Raw genomic sequence first — 16409 nt, 5'->3', positions numbered from 1 at the left:
GAATGTAACTCAGTTTTACACCCTCTTAGATGATCTTTGGAAGATCAGAAGATTTAAATTTCAATGTTGTCAAATGTATGAAATTTTTACTTTATGAAATAGTTTTGCTTTTGGTGTTGTATCTAATAAATCTTTGCATAACCAAGGTCATGAAGATATCTACTATGTTTTCTCCTATAATTTTTAGACGTTTAGGTACTACGCTTACATCTATGACCCATTTTTTCTGAATCTTTGAATGGGTTATGGATCAACTTTCATTTTTTTGCACATGTATAATGAATTATTCCAAGTCCATTTGTTGATAAATCTATCTTTTCTCCACTGAATTGCATTTTTGCCTTTGTTTTTGTGGAAAATTACCTGTTCATATATATGTGGGTCTATTTCTGGACTATCAATACTTTTGCATTCATCTATTTGTCAATTTTTATGGCAGTACCACACTGTCTTGATAACTGCAGATTTAGAATAGGAGTAGAAATTGATTAGCGTTTTCTTAGTATTGATAGTACAATTTTTTCTTCTTTTAGTTTGTCTATTCTAGGTATTTTGCATTTCTTTACATGTTTTTGTTTCAGTTTCTCTATTTGTACCAAAAAATACCTAATTGAATTTTGATTGGAGTTGCACAGATACGTTTAAGTAAATTTTCTATCGTAACAATATTGGATATTTGAGCAAAAAAAAAATGGTGTATCTTTTATTTATTTAAATCTTTTTTAGCGTCTCTTATCAGTGTTTCCCAAGTTTTATAGTATGCGATTTCATGTACTTATTCAGATTTATCTTTAAGTATTTTGTAGTTTTGGTGCTTTTGTAAAACAGGTATTTTAAAATTCCTTTTGTCATCTTTCACTGGTTGTATGTGGAAATATATATGTTAAAAATCTCTTACACGACATATCAACATGAAGAAATATTATTGACATTTTCTTAAAATATGTCAAGAATTTAATCATTTCTTATCCTCTGACTGTTCCCATCCTAGCTTAAGCCTCTTTCCTCTATGAAATTTATTATAATTAAACCCCTCAGGACTTGCCATTTCCACATCTTAGTATCCTATAATCTATTATTTGCACAGCAGACATAGCTGTCCTTTAATGAAAGACAGATTAAATCACTCCTTAGCTCAAAACTCTTCATTTTTTATCAAGCAAAACAAAAGACATATTTTACAATGGCTTCTATAGTCCTACAAGGTCAAACTCTATGTTATAATCTATCGTTATCTCTTCGATTTCATATTTTATACTCCAACCACCTCTGACTCTGATGTTCCTCAACACAATAGTCCTATTGTCATTTAGAAACTATCGCATTTCCAGTTCTATCTGGAATAGACTTCCCCTAGATAGCCAAATAGTCCACTCACTCAGCTTCTCAAGTGTTTGTCTAAATGTCGTCTTTGCAGAAGTTTTCCTGACAATCTTAATTAAATTTTAACCTCCATCTTGGCTACTTGCTCTATTTCATTTTCATATTGCTCATTATAATCTATCATACTGTATAACCCACTTTTCATTCAACCTGTTTTCTGAAAGCCTCATAAAGAAAGGGATTTCTGTCGTCAAACTTAGCAATATCAGTTTACTTCCTTTAAGGAATCCATTTGTATAATATGTATCAGGCCTCTTTGTTTGTGTCTTTTCCTGTGATAGTCAGTACAGATAAAATTGTGAATGGAATATACAGAGTCTGTGGCTTTATAAAAATAAACGTTTAGTGGAAGACACACTCTAACAGGCTACATGTAAAAGGTCAGAATTATCAATTTAATTTCATGTGTATCTGAGGAGAGCAAAGATGTCAGTGGCAGACTATTACAGCAGAAATGCCTGATGACATCACAGCCTCAAGATGATGAAATGAAAATTTTTATGGAGGTCAGCAAAGACAAAAAGACACAGTGTACATGGAGTACTACCGCCGGTAGCTGACATAGTCTTTGTGATATGATGACTGCGTAGAAACAGAGGGTTACACATGGCCACATAGCAGTCAGAGGCTATTGCCAGTAGAATAAAAATTTCACTAGTGATAAGCATACTGAGGAAAGTGAGTTGGGCAGGCACACCAATTATAAGAGATTTTATCTTGGCCTAAAACAAAATTTACTAGGATTTTGGGTTCTGTAGCTGTTGAATAACAAGGATCAGTGAAAGCCAGGTGTCTGAGGAAAAAGTAAATGGGCATTTGTAGCCTAGAGCCTATCTTGATTGGAGGATGATTAAGCTCAGGTTGCCCACTACTGAGGCCATATAAACAGTGAAGAGTCCAAATAATGGCAACTGCAGCTCAGGGAGGTCTGTGATTTCTATTGGAATTAATTCATTCAGCATTGTTATCTTGTTTTTATTCATCCAGGCTATTCAGGAAAACTACACAAGGAATAAATATAAGAATAATCATTACCTTACAAGAGGTATGATTGAGGTTACCATGCAATATATGATTAAAGGCTTTAATCTTTCATTTGTGGCTTGTTGCTTTAATTGGCTACTCCAACATCTGGCAGTTCAATTCTTTCTATCCCCGCTCATCTAAGCTCTTGATGGTTTCTTAGATATGACACCAAAAGCACAATCAACAAAAGTAAAAATTGATAAGTTGGACTTTATCGAAATTTAAAAAACAAAATTTTGTGCACTGAAGGATATTATTAAAGAATGAAAAGATGACCCACACAATGAAAAAAATTACGAGTCAGGTATCTGGTCTAGAATATAGAAGATACAAAGGACTCACAGCTCAATAACAAGAAAAAAATTTAAAAACAGGCAAAAGACTGGAACAGACATTTCTCGCAGAATCTATACAAATGGTCAATAAGCACATAAAAAGTCGCTCAAAATGATTAGTCATTTGGTAAATGCAAACCAAAACCACGATGAGATACAACTTCACACCTCTAGGATGGCTATTAAAAATAAAGGAAAATTATGAGTGATGACAAAGGTTTGGAGAGATTAGAACTTTTGTTCATTATTGTTGGGAATGTAAAATGGTACAGCCACTATGAAAAAAGTTTGACAGTTAATAAGCTTACCATGGAATTACCAGTATGACCTAGCAATTCCACTCATAGATATACCCCCAAAAGTGTTAAAACCCACAGGTGTTCATACGAAATAATGTACATAAATGTTCATAGCAGCATATTCATACTAATCAAAAGGTAAAAACAAAAAGCACATCAACTGATGAATGGATAACAAATGTGGTATATCAATACAATGGAATATTAATAAACCACAAAAAGAAAAAAGTGCTGATACACGCTACAACATGAATAAGCCTTTAAAACAATATCCTAAGTAAAATAAGTCAGGTATAAAAAGCCACATAATGTGCAATCCCACTACATAAAATATCCAGAGTAGGCAAATTCATAGAGACAGAAATCAGATTAGCTGTGGCTTGTTCAGGAACATAGAATTAATTCCAATAGAGAATACATTTAGAGACATAATTTTAGTGGATATAAGAAGGATTATAAATCTCATCTGATTGAATAAATGAGAGGTTGAAAAACTGTGCTCTTTTCTTAATTTGTGCTAGTAAATACCAGTCTTGCTGTATGTGAGGAAAGATATGAGATAGTTCTCTCAATATATTTAGAGTTCTATGTAAAGCACTAAAGTCTTTTTTTAAATATGGTTCTATTTATATTTACATTATTTTATATGATTATTGAAAATGATCCAGTTCTGACATTTTAAGTATTTTTCTTTTCCGCTCTCTAGACTCTGAAACATATGAAAAATACAGTGGGCAGAGCTGAGCGTGGGACCTTCACTATAAAACTGCCCTAAGTATAGAGGTTAGAGACAAATCATTCCTCAGCCCTGCCCCCAACCCTCCCAAATCGAGCTTTCAACACTAACATGTGACTATATATATTCCACAATAAGAAATCAGTACAATATGCATTTAAGAACATATATTTAAACACCACAGTAATTTTGGAGTGGGATTAGATTTTTTTATTAGATCTATTCCAAAATTGGGTTTATTTTTTAATGGTTTCATAAATGTTGTATTTCCTTCCATTTTATTTTCTAACTGTGGGTAGGATGTAGAAATAAAGTTGATTTTTCTACATTTACTTTGTATCCAGCAAGTTAGGTAAATTCACTTATTTTTAGTAAATTATTTATAGATTTTCTCTATGTATTTAATCTTAACATTTACCCAAAAAATTAAAAATGGCAGTTTGTGATTTCCTATGTTTATACCTTTTATTTCTCACCTTATTGCAGTGAACCAGCTACAATTTCCAAAACATACTGAACATACATGGTGAGCCTGGGTCTTCTATATGTCAACATGCCAGCATGATGGGCACTAGTATTTAAGTGGTGAATGAGACACAAAGAAAATATTTTATGAAAAGACACATGAACACATTTTTAAAAAGAGTATCTAATGGGAGATGCATTAAGAAAGACTTTTCTTCCATTGTGTTATAACCACTTGGCAATGTGAGAACAGAGATTCAGACTTCAGTCTCTTGCACTGAAACTTGAGGACAAATCAAAGTTGATACTAGAAGGATGATCACCACTTTAACAGCTATACGTTGAAAATAAGAAAACCATTTTTAGTTTCCCATGGCTTTTACACATAAAAACTTTCTAAAGATTTCTTATATATAATACATTATATTTATTTATTATAACAAAGAATTGTCTATTACATAATTTATTGTATAGATATCTTGAATATTGTATAGATATCTTGATATATTGAACTTTATAATAGTGAATTTCACAGATTTTTCCATATCCTGTGAAGGGCAGCTGTTACCTCTTTGTTCCTTAAGCTGTAGATCACGGCTTTCAGTATGGGAATTACCAAAGCACAAAATACAGAGAACATTTTATCAGTATCAAAAGTGTCATTGCACTTGAGCTGCATGTACATAAAGAATAGAGTCACATATAATACAACTATCACTGTCAAGTGAGACCAAAGGTGGAGAATTCCTTGTGCCTGCCCTTAACAGAGTTCCTCCTAAGGATGGCCATAATGATCAATGTATAGAACATGAGGACCATCAGAAGAGACAAAACCAAGTTAAAAGCTGAAAAGATCAGTATCATCAACTCAATTTCATGTGTGCTTGAGGACAGCAGTGTTAATAAGGGAAGACTGTTGCAGCAGAAATGATGTTATAGCCACAGAAAGATGAAATAAAAATCTTCGTGGTGATTATCAGAGAGAGAAAGTCACTATAGAGACAGGGGACTGCCAACAGAACCCAGTACACCGTTTGTGACATGATGACTGTGTAGAGCAGAGAGTTGCAGATGGCCACAGAGCGGTCATAGGACATTGCTGACAGAATAAATAGGTCACTAATGAGGAACAAGATGAAGAAAGCTGGCTGCATAGTGCACCAATTATAGAGGATTGAATTTTGATTAGTTTACAAAACTTACCAACATTTTGGGTCCCATAGCTGTTGAATAACCAAAATCAATGAAAGCCAGATATCTCAGAAAAAAGTACATGGGTGTTTATAGTCTGGAGTCTATCTTGGTGAGGATGACCATGCTCAAGTTGCCCACCACTGAGATGGCATAGATGATGAGGAAGAGCCCAAAGAATGGAGCCTACCGTTCAGGGTGGTCTGTGATTCTTATCAGAACGAATTCTTTCAACACTGTTTTATTTTGTTTGTCTATCCAGGTCATTATGGAAAATTACTGTGGAAAGAACCATCTGAGGAGTCATTGGGTTTTGGGAGCTATGGTTGGTTAAATTTTAGTATGCAAAGCCATTATGTGTAAGGTAAATCCATTTTTTAAGATGCAATGATTAAAAAGGTGTAGAACCAAATTTAGAAACCATTATAGCCTAAGGCATATAGTAGCCATTTTCATTTTTGTGTTGCATCCTGGTTATCATTACGAGGTATGTACAGTCCCTTTATGCTTCTGTCAATAATATATCATTAGAAAAGTTTGGTCTAGAGTGGGAATCCTGATTTTTTTCCCAAAAATATTTTTCATTTAGAATACATATAATTAGTTGAAAGATATCAAATTTTAGAAGGAATTATAATAAAAAACAATATCCCTCTACTTTCCCCTGCAACTTAAGTCCCAATCTTCAAAGAAAACAATAATTAACTCATTTAATAGACTTAGATTATGACTCTGCATATATAAATGAAATTCTACTTACACTACAACAAGATGTTTTAAAATTGTATTCTTATTCCACTATGGTTTTATGAGTTTTAAACATTTTTAATGATTTTTTTATAATGCAGAAAATAATTTTGCTACTTTGCAGAAGTCCCCAACATGCCCACTCTAATGCACATAAATAATCTTATTATTTCCTCTAGAACTGTACATCTAGAACTTCAGCACTTCTGTGCTGATCTTTGAAGCTTCTGATTTTTGCTATGTTGCATATCTAGTGAGGGGTGCATCTATAATTTATTCAATCTAAGAAAGAACAATTAGCAGGCATTCCTACATTTGCTTTGATCTTAGAACTAATGTATCTGAAATGATTAATTTAATATTGTATTTATTTCTAACACATTTTAAGACAAGTAAAACAATTGTTAAAACATATTTCTTAATGTACCACCTAAAATCATCTGGTAAACTACTACGAATATACTTATCCAACAAAGAGAAACATCACTGTAAAGTAGAGAATTCCATCTCAAATGCCTCAGGGTCTGGCAAAAAATATCATTGCATGAAGGATAAATATGAAAGATAAAGAAAATGATAGGGAAAAAGGGGTATGAGATATTGTGTAATTCATTTGAATTTCACTCAAATTTTACCTGTTTAAAATGTTCATGGACAGCACAGATAATTATGTGATCCACATAAAGCCTATTGTGCTTGGCATTGATGGAAATGGAATATATGTACTGTATTTTGCTTTGAATACTATTTTTCTACCTTTATTTCATCATCCATCAAGAATACATCAATTTTTTTAAAAATACATTTTAATGTAATGATTGCTTTTTATCTACATCTACTTTCCCAACTCCTTTCCCCTTCAGGCTTTTTTAAGGTCAGGTGTTTCCAAACTTTCATGGAAAAAAATCATCCATATTTATTACAAACTCTTCCAGAGTATAAAAAATGAGGATCACACTGCAACTCATTCTAGGAGGCCAGCAAAATCCTGATTTAAAAAAAAAAATATATATATATATATAAAATAAAACAATGTATTTAGGTCTATGACTTCACTTAATATACATAAATATCCTAAACAATATTAATATCATTTATATAAATTTTTTAAATGTATAAGAATTACAGTACATCATGTTCAAGTGCATTGATCTCATGTTTGGCTGGATGGTTTAATATTGAAAAATGTATAAATATAATTTACCACATTAACAGACCGACTTAGGAAAAAAAAATATATAAGCATTTGAAAAGAGGAAGAATACCATTTAGATAGGCCAAAAGTAATAAAACTTAAGAATAAAAAGGAAATTCCGTAACTTGATACAAAATCTTATATAAACACTAGACTAAGCCTACTCTTAAAAAGAGAATAAGCAAAACTTTGTTTTGAAACATTATAGAAGACCTAAATAAATTGGTAAAAGTACTATGTCCCCGGATTGCAGAAGTCGGTGCTATAAAAATGTCAATTCTGCTCAAATTAATCTATTTACTTAGCACCATCCCAATCAAAATCTCACTAGGTGATTTTGTAGAATTTGACACTGGTTTAAAATGTATTTACAATGCAAATTTTAAAGAATATACAAGAGACTTTTGAAAAGACATGAGCTACCAGATACTAAAAATTATAAAGCTAGAGTTTTTTAGACAATGTCACATTAGCACAAGGATGGCCAAATACATCAATGGAACAGAATAGAGAACTCAGAAAAAGACTCATGGTTGTATAGCACTGTGGTGTATGACAGAGGTGGTATGTTAGGACAGTGAGGCAAAAATAATCTATTCAATAAGTGGAGCTGGAGAAAATTATTATCCCTATAGAAGATGATGTAATTAGATGTTTAACTCATCCATATAAAAATCAATCTTAGACTGATCAAAAACTTAATGTCACAAGAAAGTGTTTAAACTCTTATAACCTTAAAAACTAGAACTTCTAGATGTCCCTAAAAAAAAAAGAAATTTCAAGGACATCAGAAAAAGTTCAAAATGAATTTGGAAGATTAAATCTCACAAAATTTACTCTATCCAAAAATCTATTCATAATATTAACTAAATATTTACCAAAAAAGTAAAAATAAGAATTTATCAGCAGCAACTAAATAAGGAAAATGGCAAAGTTTAATGCCTTAAACTATAAAATTAATACTCAAAGTAATGAATGTTCCACAGTTGTTTATGCAGTTTGGCCAACCTCTTCAGCCCAACATCACTGTTTTGTAATTTTACAACTCCCCGGACTTCTGAAAGGCAATTGAGTTGATTGGAATTCCACCCGTCCCCCCTCCCCCACCCCCGCCCCAACCACCCCTACCCAATCACTGACTGGAAAGAAACACTGAGACGAACTTTTTATCTGTTGGAAACACAAACTCCAGAGCTGGCCCAGGACTTGGGGAATGGATCTGAAGCCCAAAGATGTCCTCTTATGCAAAAGCAAACATCTAATCTCAACTAAGTATTCTATAAGATTTTGCAAATAGCCTCAACTGAGATAAATGAGTTGGTCAAATTGAGAACATTGTCTTCTCATTCAAAGGAGGGAGAGAAAGAAAGAGGGAAGACTAAAGAAGAAACTATCTTGAATGACTCTAAAAAGACGTCAGCCTCAGTAGTCTTTGGGTGAGTTATCATCAGCAGAAATATGAACACATGTTATTTTAAAATTATAAAAAAAAAAGTACAAACACTCATGCTTCTCTCATCCAACACAGCCAAAATGGCTATGAGTGCTTATACATGTTTCCATTCCTCATTGTATAAAATACACTGCATCATCTCCATGAGGGAAAACTCACTGTGCAATTATTAGTGAAGGATATAAAATCAATATAAATATTTTCTAATTACAACTTTGGAATCTGACAAAAGGTGCTCCTTGGCCAATATTATGTAGTGAATACTAAAATTTTGTAACTTAAGATTTACAGAATTATAATCACCAGCTGTGGGGTTCAATGACAATCCCTAAACCACTATTATGTGGCTTGTCATAATCCTTGAAGTTTTTTAAACTACACTTCTTCATTATAATTGTGTCTCCTTCTGTTATATTCTCAAATATATGGGAAAAATTCTATGAGCTGAGTAACATGGTTTATGTTGTACCTGTGCCATATACCTGGGGCATGTGCAGAGGTATGGGAAGTGCTCCAACTCTTCTCTTCCCATCCTTCAAAATTAATTTTGCTTATTCACTTGTGGAATGAGCAATTTATAACATGAAGAATAATAGATCAAGAAGAAGAATTCCCTTAATGCATTGTGAGAGAGGAAAGGGAGTATGCAAGCTTTGAATGATAGTTTACCAATAATGAAAGCAGAAAACATGTACCCAATTAATAATTGTTCCAAAGATTGATCTTCCTCAAACCTTTAATTAAACTGATTTTAAACTTGTTTTTTCTCCCACTATAAATATGGTAGGAGATACTTCCAAGCCTTTAGCCTCACTATCCAAATAAAAACAAATTTAATACAAAGACAGGAGGGAAAAGGACATCCTAGTGTTGTGAGGTCATGGGCACATTAGCCTAAGTCTATTTTACATTATTTTGGCTTTGCCATCGTCTTCCTATTGCAAATATCACTGTAGCAGACACATCTGTCTCCCCATCCCTTGTCATTTTGGGCCACCTCTGACTTGACCTACAGTCTTAGTAGACTTTTTCTAGCATGCTGGCACCTTCCCATCTCAAGCATTTTACTTCTTTTCCTGAGGGCAAAGTGTCTTCAGAGCTTCCTCAGACCATATGCAAGGCAGTTTGGAAGTGCTTGAGATTTAATGTGTCAAGGAGAAATATTTGACCGGCAAGGGATAGGAATCAATGGATAAACAACTAAGCTTTCCCAGCCTTCTTTTGGACAATTCCTAGAAGACTTCTGAAGGATACTTCAAACCTTCTTGAGCGATTGAACCTTAGCTGCTTACGGTGGTAAGCTATAATTTATTGCACATTTAATTAACTTTCTCCCTTCTCAATATCATTTCTGTAATCTCTCATTTTTCCTCCCTGGAATCACGTACAATATAAACGTTATATACCCAAGTACTTGCCTCAGGGTCTGCTCTTAGGAGAATTTACACTCTGACAATCCCAGTCTCTGTATGGTATTGGCAAAATGAGGCCACGCATATCTATAGCACAAATGACATTCTACAGATGCATGATAATGAGATTATAATATCATATTACTGAATAACTGGAAGTGCTATTAGAAACTATCACTATCTGAGGCATAGATACTCATTTAGCATCAATAACCCTGATGTGACTATCAATATCTTTGCTTAGACAACATTCTAGGTAGAGATTCCAAAAAATTCTTACTCCCCTTTATTGTCTAGATTCCCAGTAGCAATATAAAAATAATAATGAATAGAATGAAGTCCATTTCTATCCTCAAAGAACATAGAAATAGTGGTAAAAACATATCATTATTCCAGAACATATACTTATAAAAAGAGATTATTTCCACGCATTGTATAATGCACTCAGTCTGACATTGGTGTCTATACTTGTATCTATAATTTGAATTGAAGACAGGTCTCAAAACTAGTCATCTAGTAATCAAGATAATCGGTGGCATTTGCTCACCTAAAATTAGAAATGAGTTCCAGTTCCTTCATGTGAATAATAAGATGACTGCAGTAGGAATTTGTGAGTGTCTCTCCCCTTTCAGACACTACCCCGGGGACTTGAATGCAATTTCTTGGTTATTTCCAAAGCATCTGGGAACAAGAAATAATGCCACTTTTCTTTGTTAATTATCCAGGATACCTTCTATTTTCTTGTTGAGGAAGTGTTCTTTTATATACAATTCACCTGCTTTCCTTTGTTATTACTTTTATTGCATCCATTCACATATCTGGATGTAAGTATATTATTTGTTGGATACATGCTTTACTCACCCACAAATTGCTTTAACATTCGCCATTTTTCACATGGCTTCTTCCACAGTTTTACGTCTGAGGATGAAGACAAAACCCCTTTAAACATGTACTATAGTGTTTTAAAAGATTCACAAAGATAAAAAGCATGAATATGCATGTAACTCTTATTTTGATTTCTTTTTGTGACTTAAGGAACTAAACTGAGTTTATGATACCCTAATTCCATATCCCATAGTCATCATCAGTCCTTATTCGCCATCGCCACTTCAACTTCCCTTCCCCACATGAGCACCTCTTCTACAGAAGTTGATATATACCTTAAAAAAGAATACAGCCTCAGAAAGTAAATAAAATGTATGCTTTAATTGCACACGTTATTACATCTCATTTTGATACCTAAAGCTGCTCACTCAACTATGTTTTTTTGAAGTATATTGATTTTACTACATACACACCAATATTTTGCTGTTTTGTTATTATAATCTAGATCTATTTTCATTTAATATGCATTTGTTCCCATAATAATAGGCATTTATTAGTTACCAACTCTTGACTTCTACACTTATCATCACAATTAACAATTTTGTGTGTGTCGTCCTCACTGATCCCTGAATGAATATTTCTGTGAAACATCTCCTGAAGTGGGTCCCTGAAATGGGAGAAATAAGCATGCTTAATTTATTTAAATAAGTATGCGTGTATTTCAAGATTTCTTCTATCTATATACATTCCACCATCAGTGCACAAGAATTTCATACTCTGGACATCCAACTTATGAATATATACTACATGCACATATGGTCAGGGGTTGCAATAAATAATTAAATCAAATATAATGGTTTTACCTGTCTTGATATATTATTTTTTGAAATAATCCAAATACTGGTTTGGATTTGAAATAGAAAGCTATACTAAGCACAATCCATGTCAATCAAAAAGTTCAGAGATTATAACAGAGACAGATAAACACTGATTTTAATATAGTTTTAATATTTAAATGTCTATAATAGTGATAAGATAGACAACTTTGGATAATTCTTATGAAGTAGTTGTTGAAGTGACACAAAAAAGTGACACACTCTATAACAGAGGGGGCTGGCTGATCACCTATCTTTTTGATTTTCCCTTGCGTGTATGGCTAGACTGTTTCTCATACTCCTTGCAGTTAGGGGTGGTATCACAGCATCTTCCTCTCTATAAGTCATTCTCTCACCGCTATGTGTTTGTTCTGAATGGCTTTCCACAAAATGTTTCTACTTTAGACCTTGTAGTTTCCTCTGGTTGAACCCCAAATGTTGATAAAATATTGAAAAATTGTGAGAGAGGAAGCAAAAAATGAGAAATATGATTACAACAGAGGTGAAGATGCCACCACAATCAAGAAGCTCTTTGTTTGTAGCAATATTGATTATTCAGTGATGAAGAAGCAATATTTTAAGTCTCCATATCTTAATATGAATCTTATTTAAATATTTCATAAAAGATTTTAAATTAATATAATGCAATCTCATGAATCTATGCCTTAGAATAATCATTTTTATGATTCTGTGAACATTCATAACCTTTATCATTCAGTAATATATTCTATTAGATCTCTGAAATATACATTTTATGAAGTGTTTATTTTTTTTTTAATCGTCAGTAACCTCTACTGACTGAAATAGATCAGAATTGCTTTTGTGGTTAGAATTGCTTTTTAAGAATTAGATATTATGATATTTCATTATCACTATATATTATATTATACTCTATATTACTTAGTTTTATATTTTAGTTAATCCAAATTCATGTGCATTTTGTGAGATGAGGTGAAGGGTTTGTTACACCAGTTGTTTTTGCCAACAAAATTGCTCCAACTCAGACAATGGTGGTTGTTTATGCAAACGCTTTTATACGTATTGAAAGAGTCAAAAACAATTCTGGACACAAACTTGGAGTAGACGGTGACAAGCAGGGGCATAATTTATGAAAGAATCTCAAAGCTTCATAAAGTAATAGCTCTGTTTAATACAAGGAAAGGAAAATTTTATAGCTTTTAACTGAGATGCAGAGAGAAAAGAAAGGAGAAGGTAGAAGAAGTTGTAGAGCGGAGCCAGTATGATGGTTTAAGGCTGGGGGAATAAATAAGAGGGGCAAGTGAAAACTTCTTTTGTGGTGCAGAGTTGTTACTCTAAGAATACGGAGGCATGATGCTAGATTATAAAACTTTGTTTTGCCTGCTTCCATGCATGTGTACCTCGAGGTTTACTTCTTTTTTGAATGATTTCTTTGAAAGGACGTTTTCCATTTCCATAGAAGTGGCTTGTGGAAATAGCCCTAGGAAACTAGAGGTGATAAGTGTGACCTATGGCAATGCAGAAAACTGGAGCAATGCCCTATGGACTGCCAGGGAAAAGGCATTAGGTGCTAAAATCAAACTTATCTAGTCCTTAAGGGATAAGAAAATCTCCATTGGAATCCTTGAAATTCCTCAATTTTACTTTTGAATTAAAAAAATTCTGAAATCATGACAATTTCTGTTGTTTTTACTTGGCATGTCATGCCTACTCTCCTTCACTCCCTTTAGCAGTATTTTACATGTAAAGACAGAGATATGGCACAAAATGACTGTTTTTTTTTTTTTTTTTTTTTAGGAAGATTAGCCCTGAGCTAACATCCGTGTCCATCTTCCTCTACTTTATATGTGGGACACCTACCACAGCATTGCTTGCCAAGCTGTGCCATGTCTTCACCGGGGATTGGGACAAGTGAAGCCGGAGCTGCGGAGGCAGAACGTGCACACTTAAATGTTGAGCCACCGGGCCGGCCCCACAGAGCGACTAACTCGTTTTTTGGCCATGAGTACCCTTGAGAATTCGTGTCACTTTGAGGAAAATAACTTTTTTTGTCTAATAACTTTTCACTCCCAAAACACACTAAATAAAAATACTAAAGGAAATTATGTTTGTGGTTATGATTTTATAACAAAGACAACTAACTCCACACAGCCATTTTCAGGGTGAAAATATGATATGGAAAAATTAATTAGACGTATCTGGATGGATATCAAGATTTTGCTTTATATATATGCACCAAGTGAGAGGATAAAAACAATGCTCCTTTTATATATTTTTTCAGTCTGTTATGCCACATGTCTTATTTCCATGTATATCTAAGCATTTTTTTGTTTAGTTTTTATTTTCCCCTAAAAGTTTATTTTTTCTGTGATATAAACTTATTTTAGGCACAATACAAAAATGGGTCTAAAAAATATGAGAAATTTATGGATAAAATGCTGCAAAAATAATAAAACTTTTGAATACTTTAGCAAGTCATCTGTGGCAAGGAAGATGATGTGTCCCTCGACCACCGTCCAAGAAGAGATTCTCATAAACCTCCACCACCAGCTAGCAGGCTTTCCCTTGCATGTTGAGAAATTGTAAAAATCCCTTTAGTAAGTTGTAGTTGATTTTAAAATATGTTTACTTTCAAATTATTGTTTATTACTTATATAAGTATGTTTTCTTTCGTCAATTAATACATTTTTCTGCAAGAGAAATTGGTATTTGTGATTGGGATAAAAAAGATTAACATTCTTTCCATTGAAATTAATGGAATTTTTAAGTATTTATTGCCTCCTCATTTAACGGTAGGATTTTCAGGAGCAAATGAAACCCTTAAGTGAAGATAGTTCTAGTTTTAAATTTACATTAGTTTGAACAATTAACATGGGTTATCAAGAATCTCTTCAATGCATCCTTCACGTCCTTGTTCCTTAGGCTGTAAATGAGGGGATTCAGCATTGGTATCACTAGAGTGTAGAATACGGAGGCCATTTTATCAGTATCTAATGAGTGATTAGTCCTTGGTTGCAAATACATGAAGAGAAGAGTCCCATAGAACACAGTGACAGCCATCATGTGAGAAGCACAGGTGGAAAAGGCTTTTTGTCGCCCCTCTGAGGAACGTATCCTCAAAATTGCAAAGACGATGTTGAAGTAGGATACTAAAACAATAATCATAGAGAAAAACAAATTGGTCCCTGAAAAGGTAAACACAGCTGTCTCTGGAATATAGGTGTCAGAACAGGATAATGCTAACAGAGGGACATTATCACAGTAAAAATGGTTGATTACATTGGAAGAGCAATATGACACAGAGAAGACACAAGAAGAGACAGTTAGTGCTGTGGTCAGACTGTAGAGGTATGTGAGGGCTACCATCAGAAGGCAGATCCGTGGAGACACCACCACCATGTAGAGCAGGGGGTTGCAAATAGCCACATAGCGGTCATAGGCCATTGCAGCCAGCATGAAAATCTCAGCCACAATGAAAACTAAGAATCCACCCAGTTGTGCTGTGCATCCATAGTAGGATATGGTTTTCTTTGAATCCAGGAAGTTCACTAGCATTTTAGGTGCAATGACAGTAGAATTGCCAAGATTGATGATAGCCAAATGCCGGAGGAAAAAGTACATGGGGGTTTGAAGTTGAGAGTCCACACTGGTGAGAGTGATGATGCCCACATTCCCTGCCACAGTCAATCCATAGATGACCAAGAAAACAAAGAAGAGTGGAATCTGGAGGTCTGGACGGTCTGAGACTCCCACGAGGATGAACTCAGTCACAGGAGTTTGATTTCCTGGAGCCATTTATTTTATTTCTTTCATATTTTAATGGGGAAAACAGAAAGAGATTAATAGATGGTAAAATTGCTTTTTCTCTTAGATGCTAGATTGTTAAACGCTTGATTTAAAATCAGTTTATTTTCACAAACACTTAAAATTTTCATGTCTTAATTGCTTTTCTCTCTGTCCTTTCACAAAATTCAGAAATACAAACTCTCCAAGGACCAATTTCAGAATCTTAGAACTGTTTGACCAAGATATTGCTTTCTTTATTCACTTTTGGATATATTTTATACTGGGTGAATATAACTATTTTTATATTATTGTATGTATTAACATTTACATGAATATATTAACCATATTAATATGTATTATAATTAATATGTAATATATTGCATGACTATGTATACATGCATGTATATATTTACATATATATTATGTAATTAAATATATATTATGCAATTATATATGTACATATATATTATGTATATTTACATATAGCATTCTGTATGCCCAGAACCATGCTAGCCCTTTTGAAATAATGTCCTTGTTATTCTGCAGGAGAGTTCTAGAAGATGGATATAATTACTTCTTTGTCTGATAAGACAATTGAGAACCCAATGAGAATTAGCTCCTCAGAGGACATTGGTTAATGGCATGGTTTTATGGTTTTGTGTCATGTGTTTTGTTTGTTGGTTTGATTTGGGTGGTTTGTTG

At 33.5% G+C, this 16409-nt stretch overlaps 1 protein-coding gene and 1 pseudogene across 2 annotated transcripts; both read right to left on the bottom strand.

The window, feature by feature from the left end:
• Positions 1-4773: 4773 nt before the first annotated feature.
• On the bottom strand, positions 4774-5702 carry LOC103562681 (olfactory receptor 8K3-like; annotated as a pseudogene).
• Positions 5703-11194: 5492 nt separating this feature from the next.
• LOC103562669 (olfactory receptor 8J2) lies at positions 11195-15943 on the bottom strand. 2 transcript variants are annotated; one of them, XM_070565990.1, is made up of 2 exons: positions 14798-15943; positions 11195-11223 (listed from the first exon to the last, which is right to left on the bottom strand). In XM_070565990.1, the coding sequence occupies exons 1-2, from the start codon at positions 15714-15716 to the stop codon at positions 11195-11197; spliced, it is 948 nt and encodes a 315-aa protein (XP_070422091.1). In that variant the 5' UTR covers positions 15717-15943. The 2 variants fall into 2 exon arrangements, with proteins under 2 accessions (XP_070422091.1, XP_008536015.2); XM_008537793.2 differs by lacking the exon at positions 11195-11223 and having other exon boundaries at positions 14764-15943.
• Positions 15944-16409: the final 466 nt, after the last annotated feature.

Source organism: Equus przewalskii, chromosome 11 (genome assembly GCF_037783145.1).
Source record: "Equus przewalskii isolate Varuska chromosome 11, EquPr2, whole genome shotgun sequence".
Lineage (NCBI taxonomy): Eukaryota > Metazoa > Chordata > Mammalia > Perissodactyla > Equidae > Equus > Equus przewalskii.
The sequence above is the reverse complement of the archived record's forward strand: the minus strand, read 5'-3'. Positions and strand labels throughout refer to the sequence as shown.